A 15,737-nucleotide genomic window follows, 5' to 3' on the forward strand; every position below is an offset into this window, starting at 1 on the left:
TCAGATTCTTTGTTTGTCAGTGTCAAAGTAGCCTGTCATTTCCATCATTTCTGCTGTATTAAAAAAGATTCTGCTAAAGTCTCCAGTCATGTAAAATGACATAGAATTGAATGAAATGTGTTTAGAAAAGGCCACAATCTAGTCTACTTAAAATGTACCCAAAGTGTGCAACTTTTTCAAGTGCCTCTACTGTACTGCTCTATGTCACTATGCAAATACCATGAAATGTATTATAAAGGTGATTTTCTTCCAGTACCTCAGAACTCCCCAGGTCACTCCCCTCTTGCGCCAACTTTTTGTTTCCGACATCTCCCGATTTACAAATGAACAACTGCATCACACTGACTCTGACCTCCATAGAAGTTGAGCAGCATTCTTACAGCCAATTTGCATGTGAGAAACTTGGAAACTCGCAAATGTGAAACTTGTGAAAGTGTGTTTCGTGGCCAATTGCTCCCTTGAAGAAACTGCAGCTCTAGCACTTGCGGTGGAGTCTTGAGCAGTCACATGCTATGCTAAGCGCTAGTCCTTTGATCCACAGCTTTCCGTAATGATTTAGCAAATCCACCCTCTTCCAAGAGCTACTTGCCATTCAGGAAGTCAGGAGTTGGTGGATTAAGACTCTTTTCCCAATAGCTTGGCGTCGAGAAGCTCCAAATCTTGAGGATTTGTTCTTATATCTGCATACAAAGCCATATACCAGTTTAATGGTAGTTTCAAACAAGGTGGTGATGATGGAGGAGGTCAAATTAAGATTTAAATCAGATACAGTGAAATGTGGAATGAATCAAACATAACAAATATTTCACTCAGATGTTTAATGTTAGTGTCCCTTAATAGAACGCATCACAAGTACTCAGTACAGTGTGAAATACCATACAGTATAATTCATATAGGCAGTTTTGCCTTCCGAGGTCCATAGTTTCAGGAGTTTTCCAGGACACTGGTTTAATCTTGCGAGGATGAAAACAGTCTTTATTGAACACACATGAAATAAGCTTACCAAATCATGGGAGTACTCCTGGGTGAGCTAGTGTTTGCTTAAACGGATTTCAACACCATTAATTTTCTGCATAATTTCCAATCCCCTATATTTTTTCGTAAATATATATATTATATATACAGTACAAGTTAAAAGTTTGGACAGACCCTACTCATTTTTCTTTATTTTTACTATTTTCTACATTGTAGAATAATAGTGAAGACATCAAAGCTATGAAATAACACACATGGAATCATGTATTAACCAAAAAAAGTGTTAAACAAATCAAAATATATTTTAGATTTTAGATTCTTCAAAGTATCCACCCTTGGCCTTGATGACAGCTCTGCACACTCTTGGCATTATCTCAACCAGCTTCATGAGGTAGTCACCTGGAATGCATTTAAATTAACAGATGCGCCTTGAACAGCTCAAATAAGCAAAGAGAAATGATAGTCCATCATTACTTTAAATCAAATCAAATCAAATCAAATGTATTTATATAGCCCTTCGTACATCAGCTGATATCTCAAAGTGCTGTACAGAAACCCTACCTAAAACCCCAAACAGCAAGCAATGCAGGTGTAGAAGCACGGTGGCTAGGAAAAACTACCTAGAAAGCCCAAAACCTAGGAAGAAACCTAGAGAGGAACCAGGCTATGTGGGGTGGCCAGTCCTCTTCTGGCTGTGCCGGATGGAGATTATAACAGAACATGGCCAAGATGTTCAAATGTTCATAAATGACCAGCATGGTCGAATAATAATAAGGCAGAACAGTTGAAACTGGAGCAGCAGCACGGTCAGGTGGACTGGGGACAGCAAGGAGTCATCATATCAGGTAGTCCTGGGGCATGGTCATAGGGCTCAGGTCCTCTGAGAGAGAGAAAGAAAGAGAGAATTAGAGAGAGCATATGTGGGGTTGCCAGTCCTCTTCTGGCTGTGCCCGGTGGAGATTATAACAGAACATGGCCAAGATGTTCAAATGTTCATAAATGACCAGCATGGTCAAATAATAATAAGGCAGAACAGTTGAAACTGGAGCAGCAGCACGGCCAGGTGGACTGGGGACAGCAAGGAGTCATCATGTCAGGTAGTCCTGGGGCATGGTCCTAGGGCTCAGGTCCTCCGAGAGAGAGAAAGAAAGAGAGAAGGAGAGAATTAGAGAACGCACACTTAGATTCACACAGGACACCGAATAGGACAGGAGTACTCCAGGAGTACTCCAGATATAACAAACTGACCCCAGCCCCCCGACACATAAACTACTGCAGCATAAATACTGGAGGCTGAGACAGGAGGGGTCAGGAGACACTGTGGCCCCATCCGAGGACACCCCCGGACAGGGCCAAACAGGAAGACATTAACTTTAAGACATGAAGGTCAGTAAACCTGGAACATTTCAAGAACTTTGAAAGTTTCTTCAAGTGCAGTCGCAAAAGAGGGAGTGTTTGGCTGGCAGGGATGTTTCTGTCCCATTGCGCGCCAGTGACTCCGGCTGGCTTCCGGGTTAAGTGGTTGTTGTGTCAAGAAGCAGTGCGGCTTGGCTGGGTTGTGTTTCGGAGTACGCACGGTTCTCGACCTTCGCCTCTCCCGAGTCTGTACGGGAGTTACAGCGATGGGACAGGACTGTAACTACAGATGGGATACCATGAAAAAGGGGTCAAATAATATATAACATTGGTTGCAAGAATTATTGTATTATACATTTAATTGAAAAACTCAAACTTTTGAATCCAGCGTTGTTTTGTGTATCAGTTCATAAACCATGTGCCATGGAATTATCGAAAATCTCTTCCCAACTATTTTACAATCTAAGTTTTTTGGTCCTTAATTGAAACTGGCATACTTTTTTATTTATCACAATTTTTTCTTTAGCCAATTTTGGTTTTTAATGCAGACAAGTTCCTTACTTTCTCCCCTTTCCACTTGCCTCTTCCATTATTGTGGTAATGCTCAGAATAGTTGGTATTTTTGAGTAGAGCAGACATTTCAATATATGTTTGTTTCCTGCATGTGTGACATAACTCCACCTGTCCTATTTATGATATCATTTACAAAGATTATACCTTTTTTAAACATTTGTCCAAAAATATATATTTTTTAATCAATTAGTATATTTGAGTTTAACCATATCATTTGTTCTGTCTTTTCTGGTGGATTAAACTGAAATTGCAACCAAATTCTCTGGCTTGTTTTAAAAATAGTGATATTTTAGAGATCATTTCATTTTCAAATAACTGAAAGTTTAAGGTTGTAATCTGAATAAATGGGAAAAGGTCATTCTTGAACAAGGGGTGAAACATTCTTACTAATCTGCTAGAGAACCAGTTTGAATTTAAGTATAACTTTTGTATGACTGAAGCCTTTAGTGAGAGGTCTAATGCTTTAATATTTAATCATTTCTGCCCCAGAATTCATATTCATTATATAAATAGGCCTGTTTAATTTTGTCTGGCTTGCCATTTCAAATAAAATTTAATATTCTTTGCTCGTATAATTTAAAAAACAAGTCTCTGGGTGTAGGCAAGGCCATATGCAAATAGAGAAACTGGGATATGACTAAAGAGTTCATGAGAGTAATTTTGCCACAAATAGACAGGTATTTTCCTTTTCATGGTAGCAAGATCATATCTATTTTTGCCAACTTTCTATTAACTCAAAATAATGAAATTATCTCACTACAATACATACCAAGTATGCCCACTTCAACGTGAAGACCAACACGGTAATGTAAAAGTTGTATTTTTTAGTAATCCAATAAATAATATAGTACCCTTATCAGAATTTGGTCGTAATCCAGAGAGGTTAGAAAAAGTATCTAGATCCTCTATGAGGCTGTTGAGGGATCCAAATTGTAGATTTAAAAGAAAATATGAATCATCAGCGTACAATGACACCTTTGTTTTTAAACTCTGGATTTCTAGGTCCTTGATATTATTGTTGGATCTTATTTTAATAGCTAACGTTTTAGTCGCTAACGTAATAGCCATAATAAATAGATATGCCGATAGTGTTGATTGAAATGAATGAAAAGACATCAGGCTGCAAAACAAAAACTTGCGTAGACAAAGCACCTGAAGGACCAGACTGAGACTGAGACTGAGACTGGGACTAGGACTGGGAAAGGCTGCCTAATGTACATGCACAACGTTTACCAAATATACTGTGTGTTGACTATGCAGAATCTGTCAAAACATCAGTCGATGGCCTCCCGAGTGGTTCAGTGGTCTAAGGCTGTGCCACTAGAGGTCCTAGTTCGAGTCCAGGCTCGGTCGCAGCCGACCGCAACCGGGAGACCCATGGGGCGGCGCACAATTGGCCCAGCGTCGTCCGGATTAGGGGAGGGTTTGGCCGGTAGGGATGTTCTTGTACCATCGCGCTCTAGCAACTCCTGTGGCGGGCCGGGTGCAGTGCACGCTGACAGGATCGCCAGGTGTGCTGTGTTTCCTCCGACACATTTGTGCGGCTGGCTTCCGGGTTAAGCGGGAATTGTGTCAAGAAGCAGTGCGGAGGACGCACGGCTCTCAACCTTCTCCTCTCCCTAGTCTGTTCGGGAGTTGCAGCGATGGGACAAGACTGTATCTACCAATTGAATACCATGAAATTGGGGAGAAAAAGGGGTAAAAAAAAAAGTTACAATTAAAAAATAAACATCAGTCTAAACGGCATCTTTTGGGTTTTCTCCAGGATGGCACCTATGGCATGGACTGTAGGGAGCGCTGTGACTGTAGCCATGCCGACGGGTGCCACCCCTCCACGGGGTACTGTCGCTGCCTGGCTGGATGGACAGGTGAGTCTGGAGCCTTAACCTGTAGAACCCTCTAGCTTACAAGATTATCCATCCGTCCATTCTTCCTATCCACCCATCCATCCATCCACTCACCCATCCATCCAATCCAAATCCAAAATTACTGGGAATATTTATTGACTTTGCCTAAAATTTAAACCACTGTTAAAAGTAGTTGTACGACTGACTATACCACCTGCCTCTGGATGATTTGACCTGTAAGCATGGCCCAAAAACTGTGTCACCAGTAAGTCTCCTCTCTTTCCCTCTCTTCTCCCGTGTTTTGCTTAGGTCCATACCTACACAGCATACTGATGTCAGACCTTTAAAAACTGCCGCATTTCTTCCAAGCTACTTAGCCGGACATTTATCGCCAGCATTCCGCCATCGCCTAGCAACACGCACACAGCCCCTCAATGAGCCCTTTGTCCCCAGCCTGGGCACCGCACTCCATCACACTGTTGCCTATCACCCCCTGAGCATCAAAACATCCCAGAGAGAGAGGGAGAGAAAGTGAGGGGTGGGATGGAGGAAAAGGGGAGAGCATCAAAACAACCCAGAGAGAAAGAGATAGAGAGAGAAAAGGGAGAAAGAGAGGCGGGGAGGGAGGGAGAGAGAAAGTGAGGGGGAGAAAGTTAGAGAGAGAAAGAGGAAACAGAGGGAGATGAGAAAAGAGGGGTAAGGGAAACATAGAGGGGGAGAAAGCCTTTGACTCAGAGAGGGAAGGGTAAGAGGAAAAGAGTGAAGAGAGAGAGATGTGAGGGAGACGAAGAGAGAGGTGGCAAAAAGACGGAGAGAGGAAGAGAGAGGTGGCAGAGGGATTGAGAAAAAACAGAGTGAGTCAGGGAAGAGGAAGGAGGGGGAGAACTCCCTGGTTCTCAGATACGGTTCAATTTCCAACAGAAGAAAACAAGTTTTTTGTCACAGCTTGTCCTGCCAACTCCAAGTTAATATCTCTCTCATATTACATGCGTTTACACTTAAAAGTTTGAGAACTGTCTCTTTTTTCATAAACACGCTCAACATGCTTTGCCCATGCCTTTGTTGAAGTGATTCAGGGGGGAAGACAATGTAATTGGGAAACTCTATAGTGTCCAATCTCCCCATTGAAGCATTCTCTTTATCCACCAAGGGGCACAGTGCCCAGACAGTCATGTGTGCTGCTCTTGTATGGCCCATATTGTCATAGTCTGAAACCAATCCCCTTGGACAATGACAAAGAGCCGTATCGTTTGTCTCACCTTTCTATTTCATGTTCTCAGGAGGAAAAAGTTAACTTAGTGTCATTCCTGCTAAGTCCTAGAGATAAAAATCTTGTGTTTTTTTTTTTTGCTGCTTTAAAATGGCTTGCTCGATAGAGACAGAGAATGTGAGAAGCATTGTAATGCAGGTTAAAACGACTTGCGGACAAATTGCTGGCAAATTGAATCATATTACTCATTTGGCACAGGGCTGCTTCTGTGTCACCATCCAAAATAGAAAGTAATGTAGACCATCAAAAGAGTTTGAAATTTGATAGGGTACAAAGATGTCATGTTTTCTTGACAGGCTTAATGTTAATAAACCATTAGAGCAATTCACTTGTAGATGTTGTTCGGGAAATTGAACGACTGAGGTCTACTACATGTATGTGACCAAAACATTACACTTGAATTTCTATTTGCAAGTAGAGTGCACAGTGTGTGGGAGTCCCTTCAACCTTTCTACTTCAATTTTTGCTAAGCCTATGATTTAACGTTATTTCAGGTGTGCTACCTCTGTTTACTAAAAAACAATGAGACGTTACCAAGACTGGGCCTTATTATAGCCTACAACTAATGCCCAGATTATTTCCTTGTCAGGGCACTTGGTTGGGAAAGACCCGTCCCTACTACCAGCCACCCGTACTTAGACCAGGAGTTGAACAGCCCTCCCTCCTTCCGTATGTTTTTTGATGGCCTTACAATTTCTTAACAACACCTACGTCAGACCCAAATTCTTATAGTATATGAAGGCTTTATATATGTTCTCTGATTCAGAGTTGAGATAAACACAGGCAACTTGGACTTTCCCACAAATACAGCAAATCATTATTTTGTATTATTTATAATTTCGTAATATCCAATTGGTAGTTACAGTCTTGTCTCGTCACTGCAACTCCCATATGGACTCGGGAGAGGTAAAGGTCAAGAGCCATGTGTCCTCTGAAACATGATCCTACCAAGCCGCACTGCTTCTTAACCCGGAAGCCAGCCGCACCAATGTGTCAGAGGAAACACTGTTCCCCGGAAACACTGGCGACCGAAGTCAGTGTGCATGCGCCCGGGCCGCCACAAGGAGTCGCTAGAGCGTGGCGGGACAAGACCTCCTGGCCGGCCAAACCCTCCCCTAACCTTTGACAACACTGGGCCAATTGTGCGCCGCCTCATGGGTCTCCCCGCCGCCTCATGGATCTCCTCATGGGTCTCCCTGCTGCGACATAGCCTGGAATCAAACCCGGGTCTGTAGTGACGCCTCTAGCACTGCGATGCATTGGCTTGACGTCAATGGGAGACAGACCTGTGTGGACTTGTTTGCGTGAGCCCTACGTTGTTTGTGTTCCCAGGTATCCACTGTGACGGTGTGTGTGTTCCCAGGTATCCACTGTGAAAGTGTGTTCCCAGGTATCCACTGTGACGGTGTGTGTGTTCCCAGGTATCCACTGTGAAAGTGTGTTCCCAGGTATCCACTGTGACAGTGTGTGTGTTTCCAGGTATCCACTGTGACAGTGTGTGTGCCGAGGGCCGCTGGGGGCCAAACTGTTCCCTCCCTTGCAACTGTAAGAACGGGGCTTCCTGTTCTCCTGATGAGGGCACCTGTGAGTGTGCGCCTGGGTTTCGGGGAACCACCTGCCAGCGCAGTGAGTATTTCATATCTGACCAATTATTGTGTTAATGGCTCATATTGTATCTTATTGTGTTGGATTTATATAGAACGTTTCACAACTTATCAAAGGACAAGTTTGACCCTGGCCATGACCCCACTCTCAGAAGGTGTCTAAGGGGGAGTTGGAATATGCAAAAAAACAATTTACACATGGCTATATTACACACTTGTACAAGTCTGAAATTGAACAAATATAAGCCAAATTCTTAGTATTATTATTATAAACGTATAGTACCAGTCAGAAGTTTGGAGACACCTACTCATTTATTTATACCATTTTCTACATTGTAGAATAATAGTGAAGACATAAAAACTATGAAATAACACACATGGAATAATGTAGTAACCAAAAAAGTTTTAAATAAATCAAAATATATTTTAGATTCTTCAAAGTAGCTACCCTTTGCCTTGATGACAACGTTGCAACCAGCTTCATGAGGTAGTCACCTGAAATGCATTTCAGTTAACAGGTGTATTATTATGACAAGAACAGCTCAAATAAGCAAAGGAAACGACAGTCCATCCTTACTTTAAGACATGAAGGTCAGTCAATCTGGAAAATGTCAAGAACTTTGAAAGACCCAGAGTTACCTCTGCTGCAGAAGATAAGTTCATTAGAGTTAACTGCAACTCAGATTGCAGGCAAATAAATGCTTCACAGAGTTCAAGTAACATACACTGCGTGACTGTGTGAATCAGGCCTTCGTGGTCGAATTGCTGCAAAGAAACCACTACTAAAGGACACCATTAAGAAGAAGAGACTTGCTCGGGCCAAGAAACACGAAACCGGTGGAAATCTGTCCTTTGGTCTGATGAGTCCAAATTTGAGATTTTTGGTTCCAACCGCCATGCCTTTGTGAGACGCAGAGTAAGTGAACGTATGATCTCCGCATGTTTGGTTCCAACTGTGAAGTATAGAGGAGTTGGTGTGATTATTGGTTGGTATTATTCTACAATGTAGAAAATAGTTTTATTAATTAAGAAAAACCCTTGAATGTGTAGGTGTGTCCTAACTTTTGACTGGTACTGTATATACACTGAGTGCACAAAGCATTAGGAAAACATTGCTCTTTCCATGACATAGACTGACCAGGTGAATCCAGGTGAAAGCTATGATCCCTTATTGATGTCACTTGTTAAATCCACTTCAATCAGTGTAGATGAAGGAGAGGATATGGGTTATTTTTAAGGCTTGAGACATTTGAGACATGGATTGTGTATGTGTGCCATTCAGAGGGAGAATGGGCATGACAAATTATATAAGTGCCTTTAAACAGGGTATGGTAATAGGTGCCAGGCACACCAATTTGAGTGTGTCAAGAACTGCAGCGCTGCTTGGTTATTCATGCTCAACAGTTTCCCATGTGTATCAAGAATGGTCCACCACCCGAAGGACATTCAGCCAACTTGACACAACTGTGGGAAGCATTGGAGTCAGCATGGGCCAGCATCCCTGTAGAATGCTTGCCACACCTTGTAGAGTCCATGCCCCGGCAAATTGAGGCTGTTCTGAGGGCAAAAGGAGGTGCAACTCAATATTAGGAAGGTGTTCCTAATGTTTTGTACACTCAGTGTAAATATAGCACGTATAAATATGTTCCCAAAATGTCCAGGTTTTCCAGAAATGCCGGTTGGTGGATTCCTGGAGTTCCTGCTTATTTCTTCCATATTCTGGTAATCTTCCAACCGGGATTTCTGGAAAACCTGGGAATCTTGTGAAGTTACTGGAATTTTGCAACCCAATAGAGGGGTAACTCACCCTGTCCACCTGGCACCCAGCTTGGTGATATGCAGCAACCATTTTGTACTAGAAATGTCCTAAATCCTTCCATTGACATCAATGCGTGATTCATACTACAGTTACATACAGTATGTGAATATCTCAAGTCAGTATGTGTCTCACTCTTAAGTCTGACTCATTATTCTCAACCTGTCCTTCCAGTCTGTTCACCAGGCTACTATGGCCACCGCTGCAGCCAGGCCTGTCCCCAGTGTGTCCACAGCATTGGACCTTGCCACCATGTCTCTGGCCAGTGTGACTGCCTCCCAGGGTTCAAGGGAGCCCTCTGTAACGAAGGTGAGTGTTACCCGGTATGACACCCAAACATAATCTTGTATGACACCTTTTTCAGTACATGCTATACTGTGTCCGAGTGCTTTATCCAAGTAATTTCCATAAATTCGTTTTTTTATTAATTATTTCCTTCATAAGGCTACTTACCTGATAGACTGGGATAATGAATGTGTATTATAGTGACATGAAAACATTGCCACAAGAGTTATTCATGAATGTTATATGGCGTAACTCTCCGCTATGAAAAATACCATTGACCCTTCTTTGTCCAGTAAGGGTTGTTGGCTCACTTGTTGATTTAAAGGTTGTGTCTCACTCTCTCTTGCCCTCCTCCCCCAGTGTGTCCCAGTGGTAGGTTTGGGAAGAACTGTGTGTGGGGGTGCACCTGTACCAACAACGGAACCTGTAACCCCATCGACGGCTCGTGCCAGTGTTACCCCGGCTGGATTGGAAGCGACTGTTCACAACGTGAGAACTCTCAAATTACTTTTCACAGTATTGTGCCATTCTGAACCAAACTATGCTGGTTCACGTTTCCCCATAATGTCCTTTTAGCATTGTTGAAGAAACTATACAGGATGTGTAACCATCCATCACAGCTCGTTACAGCTTGGCTTGGCTCGGTTTCGGCACAGAAATGTCTTGTAAAAAGCCTGTGTGACCCTGTCTATCTGCAACCCCAGAGTGGTAGAGTTCATCTTATTTATTTAGGTCAATTCAGCAAATTAGTTGAAATTCAATTTTGGAGAGATGGAGAGATATCCTATTGTTTTCTTAGATTTAATATGGAACTGACATTAACTTGTTTCTTTTGTGGATTAGGTTTGTTTCTTAGGATTGGTAGAATATGTTGAACGTATTGTATACCCTATCCTTAGAATCTGGATAACATTCCATGCTAAAGAACACATCATAATCCAGTATTTCCCTGCTTTGTTCTACCAAGTCATGTCTGAAGTCCTGAAAGTCATAATCCAGTATTTCCCTGCTTTGTTCTACCAAGTCATGTCTGAAGTCCTGAAAGTCATAATCCAGTATTTCCCTGCTTTGTTCTACCAAGTCATGTCTGAAGTCCTGAAAGTCATAATCCAGTATTTCCCTGCTTTGTTCTACCAAGTCATGTCTGAAGTCCTGAAAGTCATAATCCAGTATTTCCCTGCTTTGTTCTACCAAGTCATGTCTGAAGTCCTGAAAGTCATAATCCAGTATTTCCCTGCTTTGTTCTACCAAGTCATGTCTGAAGTCCTGAAAGTCATAATCCAGTATTTCCCTGCTTTGTTCTACCAAGTCATGTCTGAAGTCCTGAAAGTCATAATCCAGTATTTCCCTGCTTTGTTCTACCAAGTCATGTCTGAAGTCCTGAAAGTCATAATCCAGTATTTCCCTGCTTTGTTCTACCAAGTCATGTCTGAAGTCCTGAAAGTCATAATCCAGTATTTCCCTGCTTTGTTCTACCAAGTCATGTCTGAAGTCCTGAAAGTCATAATCCAGTATTTCCCTGCTTTGTTCTACCAAGTCATGTCTGAAGTCCTGAAAGTCATAATCCAGTATTTCCCTGCTTTGTTCTACCAAGTCATGTCTGAAGTCCTGAAAGTCATAATCTTCTATAACAGAAAATGATTACATTTAGCAAAACAACTCAAATTACAAAACCATTAGATTAATTACACCAAAAACACTTTTAACACTTCCATTTTGTACACATTTACCATCTCTGCTAATCTACTTGACAATCCCCTCGCCAGCTTCACTAGTCTTCCTAGCTCCATTAATGCCCATTAAGACAGACCACAGGTGCTACTTACTGTGACCCTTGACTCTGAACGTGTTTTGAGCGAGACACTCTCCACATTAGATTTACCGGTCTCTGACACCATTATCTAAGGCGCTGACATTTGCTAGCCCCTCGGCCTGGCTCACGTTACTGCCAAGTGAGGAGACCTCCGTGACCCCTTTTGAACTCTCATGACCCCTATTGATCTCTGCATGACCCCCTAACTCATCACAATCTTAAAGGACCCTGAGATACACTGCATGGGCTGCCTCATCATCACAGATGTGTGGCGACATGCTTCGCATTCTGAGTGTCGAGTAGTATTGACGCCGACCTCTCGTGTAGCCCGATAACTTTCGCCCAGCATAATGTTACATCATGGACTTTCCAGGACGAATTCCTGGGAAGACATTCTGAGGGAGAACATTTTCTGTTTGTAATAGGGCACTATTGGGTGTAGTAGTGTGGCTAACAGTCTGGGGATTGATGTACTGTGGCTCCCTCTGGTGTTGGTTCATGATACATGGATTTTCAGCCCATTGAAATACTTCTGTGGTTAATTCCTAATCCTTACCCTATGAGCACAAGTTCAGGAGATGTCTTTTTGGTTCAGGAGATGTCTTTTTAATGCCTAGGGTCCGCTGGTTTTCTATTCGTCCTGGTTCTCCGTTGCTCAGTGGCTCAAATATTGTCATTGGTTAGCAAGACAGTTCACACTCCCTGGTTTGCCCAATTATAGATTAGTTACTGCATAAAGAGGAAGTAAAACCAGAAGTCTTGCTGCTTTCATTCCCCACTCTGTATAGTGTGTTCTGTAAACATCTTTTAGTGTACTGTAACATCGTCCCCAGGCTCATACTGTGGTTGTTGTCCTTGTCTTTCAGCTTGTCCCCCTGGTCAGTGGGGGCCCAACTGTATCCACACATGTAACTGTCACAACGGGGCCTACTGCAGTGCCTATGACGGGGAGTGCAAGTGTACCCCGGGCTGGACGGGCCTCTACTGTACACAACGTGAGTCACACACACACAAGTACACACCCCATCTAGCACTGCCCACCTCATCATGACACACTGTCATAAAACTTTGTATTTAGATCCTGTGTAAAAAATATATTTCATAACAGGCTGTATGTGACCACACTTCAATCAAATGCTGACCTAAGACTGATAGTATATGAATCCATTGCAGGCTGTCCATTGGGCTTCTATGGTAAGGACTGTTCCCAGACCTGCCAATGTAAGAACGGAGCCGACTGTGACCACATCTCTGGCCATTGTACCTGCCGGACCGGCTTCATGGGACGCCACTGTGAGCAAAGTGAGTTTACCCCACAGGATTATGTGTCATCAGAATAACTACAGAACACAGGATACACATGATAGGAATGAGAGCTGGGGTCAAAATCATGCTATTGAAATATACTCATAATGTAAATAGTTGTCTCTTAATGTTAAAATTATTCTCCTAAATTAACTGGCATTGTAGTGATGTTGACTCCAACTCAGAGAAGCATGACAAGTTCTCCTGTACAGTGTTGTACATCAGTAATGCATGTTTAAAGAATAAATGAGTAACGTTGATTGTAAAAATGCTTGTCGATTACCTTGCTTGCTCCCAGAATGCCCCCCTGGTTCCTATGGTTACGGCTGTCGTCAGGTTTGCGACTGTCTGAACAACTCCACCTGTGACCACATGACGGGTACTTGCTACTGCAACCCCGGCTGGAAGGGGGTGAGGTGTGACCAAGGTGAAGACTGTTACATATTAGAACAAACCTGGCACTGATAAGATGGTTTTGAATCCTACTGCTGACACCAATGTGGCGTTTATTTGGTGGTGCAAGGTCCCGAGGCGTGATTCAAACCTGGCACCTTTGGGATCAGACTCAGACACGTAATTGCTGCTCAAAGAACAATATCAATATACTGGCCCAATACCAAACTGATCCTTAGCCCCTACCACTAGGCCCTTGTTAGTGTCCCCTTGCAAATCTGTAAGAGTAAGATAAGTAGCATTAGGGCACCTGCACTCTAACAATAGCTTCTGAGGGGATAAATAAAGTTGAGTTAGTTGAATTGAATATGTCCTAGACCTAACTTAATCCTTCTTCCATAGCCGGGGTGGTGATCGTGGGAAACTCCAACAGCCTGACTAGCGCTGCAGTGCCTGTGGACTCCTACCAGATCGGCGTCATTGCGGGCATCATCATCCTGGTGTTGTTGGTGCTGTTCCTTCTCCTCCTCTTCATTGTATACAGGAAGAAGCAGAAGGGCAAGGAGACCACTATGCTTGCTGTCACCTACACACCCACCATCCGCGTCGCCGCCGACTACGCCATCGCCGGTAAGCATAGGCACCATTGCCCTAGTGATTTGGCGGTACTATAGCCTCATCTTTTATCTATATTTTAAATTCAGCTGCATATACTTTTATCCTGTGGTCAAGTTATATCACTATGACAGTACTGTGAAAATATGTTTTTGTCCCTGCTCAGTTCAGGAAATACATTTAAAATAGCCTTTTTTTTAATTATTCCTACTGCAGTTGCAACAGAAATGAATAAGCAGTCTATCTCTGTCTTTCAGATGCAGCGCACCCACAAACGAGTCAGACACCCAGACATCCCAACAGACATCCCAACAGCAACTACTTCTCTAACCCCAGTTACCACACTCTGACCCAGTGCACTAGTCCCCCACATGTCAACAACCTACCCTACGGAAAGGTAAGACCCCTTTTTAAATGGACTTGTGATAAAGAGCTTAGCTTGATGCTAAATTTGCCATTTAACTGTGTACTGAGTTTGCAAACCCTCCCTATTGAACTACATTTTCATGAGGTGTGAAAAGCGCTAGGTAAAAAATAATCGATTTTTGATGTTATTTGATGGAATCATAGAGATGATAGTTGTTTTTCCAACTTTTAAAACCTTTTGGTTGCTGTGGGCTGAATCAGGGCCACAGTCTTGGTACCTTAAACAAATCTACTATGAAACAAAAGTATATACTTCACACACATGGTTATGGGCTTAAGAAAAGAAAACACCTGTACCGTGTCAGATAGAGAGTTGAAATATATTCCATTTTGAGTTTGCATCCCAATATTACACTTTATATACATCACAGAAGACTGAAATATAACAAAACTGTTTGACATAGAAACACTGTATTTTCTTTGTTTAAAAAAAAATAGGTATATTTATTAATTATGAAAAAGATGAATAACATTTCACCCATGAGGCCAAAGAGATCACTTTTGGTCATTGACTACAGGAAAGGGCTACATAAGATACAGTATTACTGCATTGTTGAGAAAGAGCAAGTAAGACAGGCATTTCACTGTACTTCATATAAAAAACTGCACAGCACGTGACAATAAAAAATCTTGAAACTTGCATACTGATACTTATGGTACTGTATCTATGAAGGTACTGTACTTTGTCTAATAGCATTTTTCCACAACAAAAGCATACAGCTAACAATAATTATCAGTAATTCCATATAATGTGTTAAAAGCCTGGATCATTACCATAACCAGGGTATTCTGGGATGTACTTAAGGCTAAGAACAACCAGTTGTTTGTGAACCTGAGGAACGTGGACCAGAGGAAGAGGCTTCCCATAGCGGACCACACTGGAACCCTGCCTGCCGACTGGAAACAGGGGGGCTGCTTTAACGAGCTGGGTGAGATCAGACACACCAGGACACCATACACACTCACCAGGATACCATACACACACACATAGACAGACATAAACATATTTTACACTTATTTTAAAGTGAGTGGTTTTAATGCTCTACTTAGATATTTTTCATATCATTCTTTATTGTACCAGGAGCTTACGGAGTGGACCGACGACACATGGGGAAATCCCTGAGAGGTAGGCTCTTATTACTGTATATCATATACTGTATATAATAAAACACAGGTTGGTCAGTTTGAATTTCGTATCTGACTTTTTCTCTGTCACTCAGACCTGGTGAAGGGAACACCCTATCACGCCAGCTCCTGCTCCCTCAACAGCTCAGAGAATCCCTACGCCACCATCAAGGACCCACCCCTCCTGATGCCCAAAGTAGAGTGCGGCTACGTTGAGATGAAGTCACCCGCACGGCGAGACTCGCCCTATGCTGAAATCAACAACACCAGTCCCACAAATAAGAACGTCTACGAAGTCGGTGAGGAACAGTAGGATTTTTGTTTCTCTTATTTT

General features: G+C 42.6%; 1 protein-coding gene across 4 annotated transcripts in view; it reads left to right on the forward strand.

The window, feature by feature from the left end:
* Window positions 1-15,737, forward strand: part of megf10 (multiple EGF-like-domains 10) — a 104,437-nt gene that overhangs the window by 86,163 nt on the left and 2,537 nt on the right. For 3 of the 4 annotated variants that reach the window (XM_021601689.3, XM_021601691.3, XM_090233733.1), the window contains exons 13-24: window positions 4,670-4,772; window positions 7,501-7,647; window positions 9,616-9,750; window positions 10,087-10,215; window positions 12,406-12,534; window positions 12,713-12,841; window positions 13,143-13,271; window positions 13,640-13,867; window positions 14,110-14,249; window positions 15,084-15,207; window positions 15,360-15,404; window positions 15,499-15,702. In XM_021601689.3, coding sequence (XP_021457364.3) covers window positions 4,670-4,772; window positions 7,501-7,647; window positions 9,616-9,750; window positions 10,087-10,215; window positions 12,406-12,534; window positions 12,713-12,841; window positions 13,143-13,271; window positions 13,640-13,867; window positions 14,110-14,249; window positions 15,084-15,207; window positions 15,360-15,404; window positions 15,499-15,702 — 1,642 coding nt within the window. Of the gene's footprint in view, window positions 1-4,669; window positions 4,773-5,060; window positions 6,343-7,500; window positions 7,648-9,615; window positions 9,751-10,086; window positions 10,216-12,405; window positions 12,535-12,712; window positions 12,842-13,142; window positions 13,272-13,639; window positions 13,868-14,109; window positions 14,250-15,083; window positions 15,208-15,359; window positions 15,405-15,498; window positions 15,703-15,737 lie in introns of those variants that run through there. The other variant, XM_036976788.2, reaches the window with a different exon arrangement.

The sequence above is a fragment of the Oncorhynchus mykiss genome, chromosome 5, assembly GCF_057628025.1.
Source record: "Oncorhynchus mykiss isolate SJ-2025 chromosome 5, ASM5762802v1, whole genome shotgun sequence".
Taxonomy (NCBI): domain Eukaryota; kingdom Metazoa; phylum Chordata; class Actinopteri; order Salmoniformes; family Salmonidae; genus Oncorhynchus; species Oncorhynchus mykiss.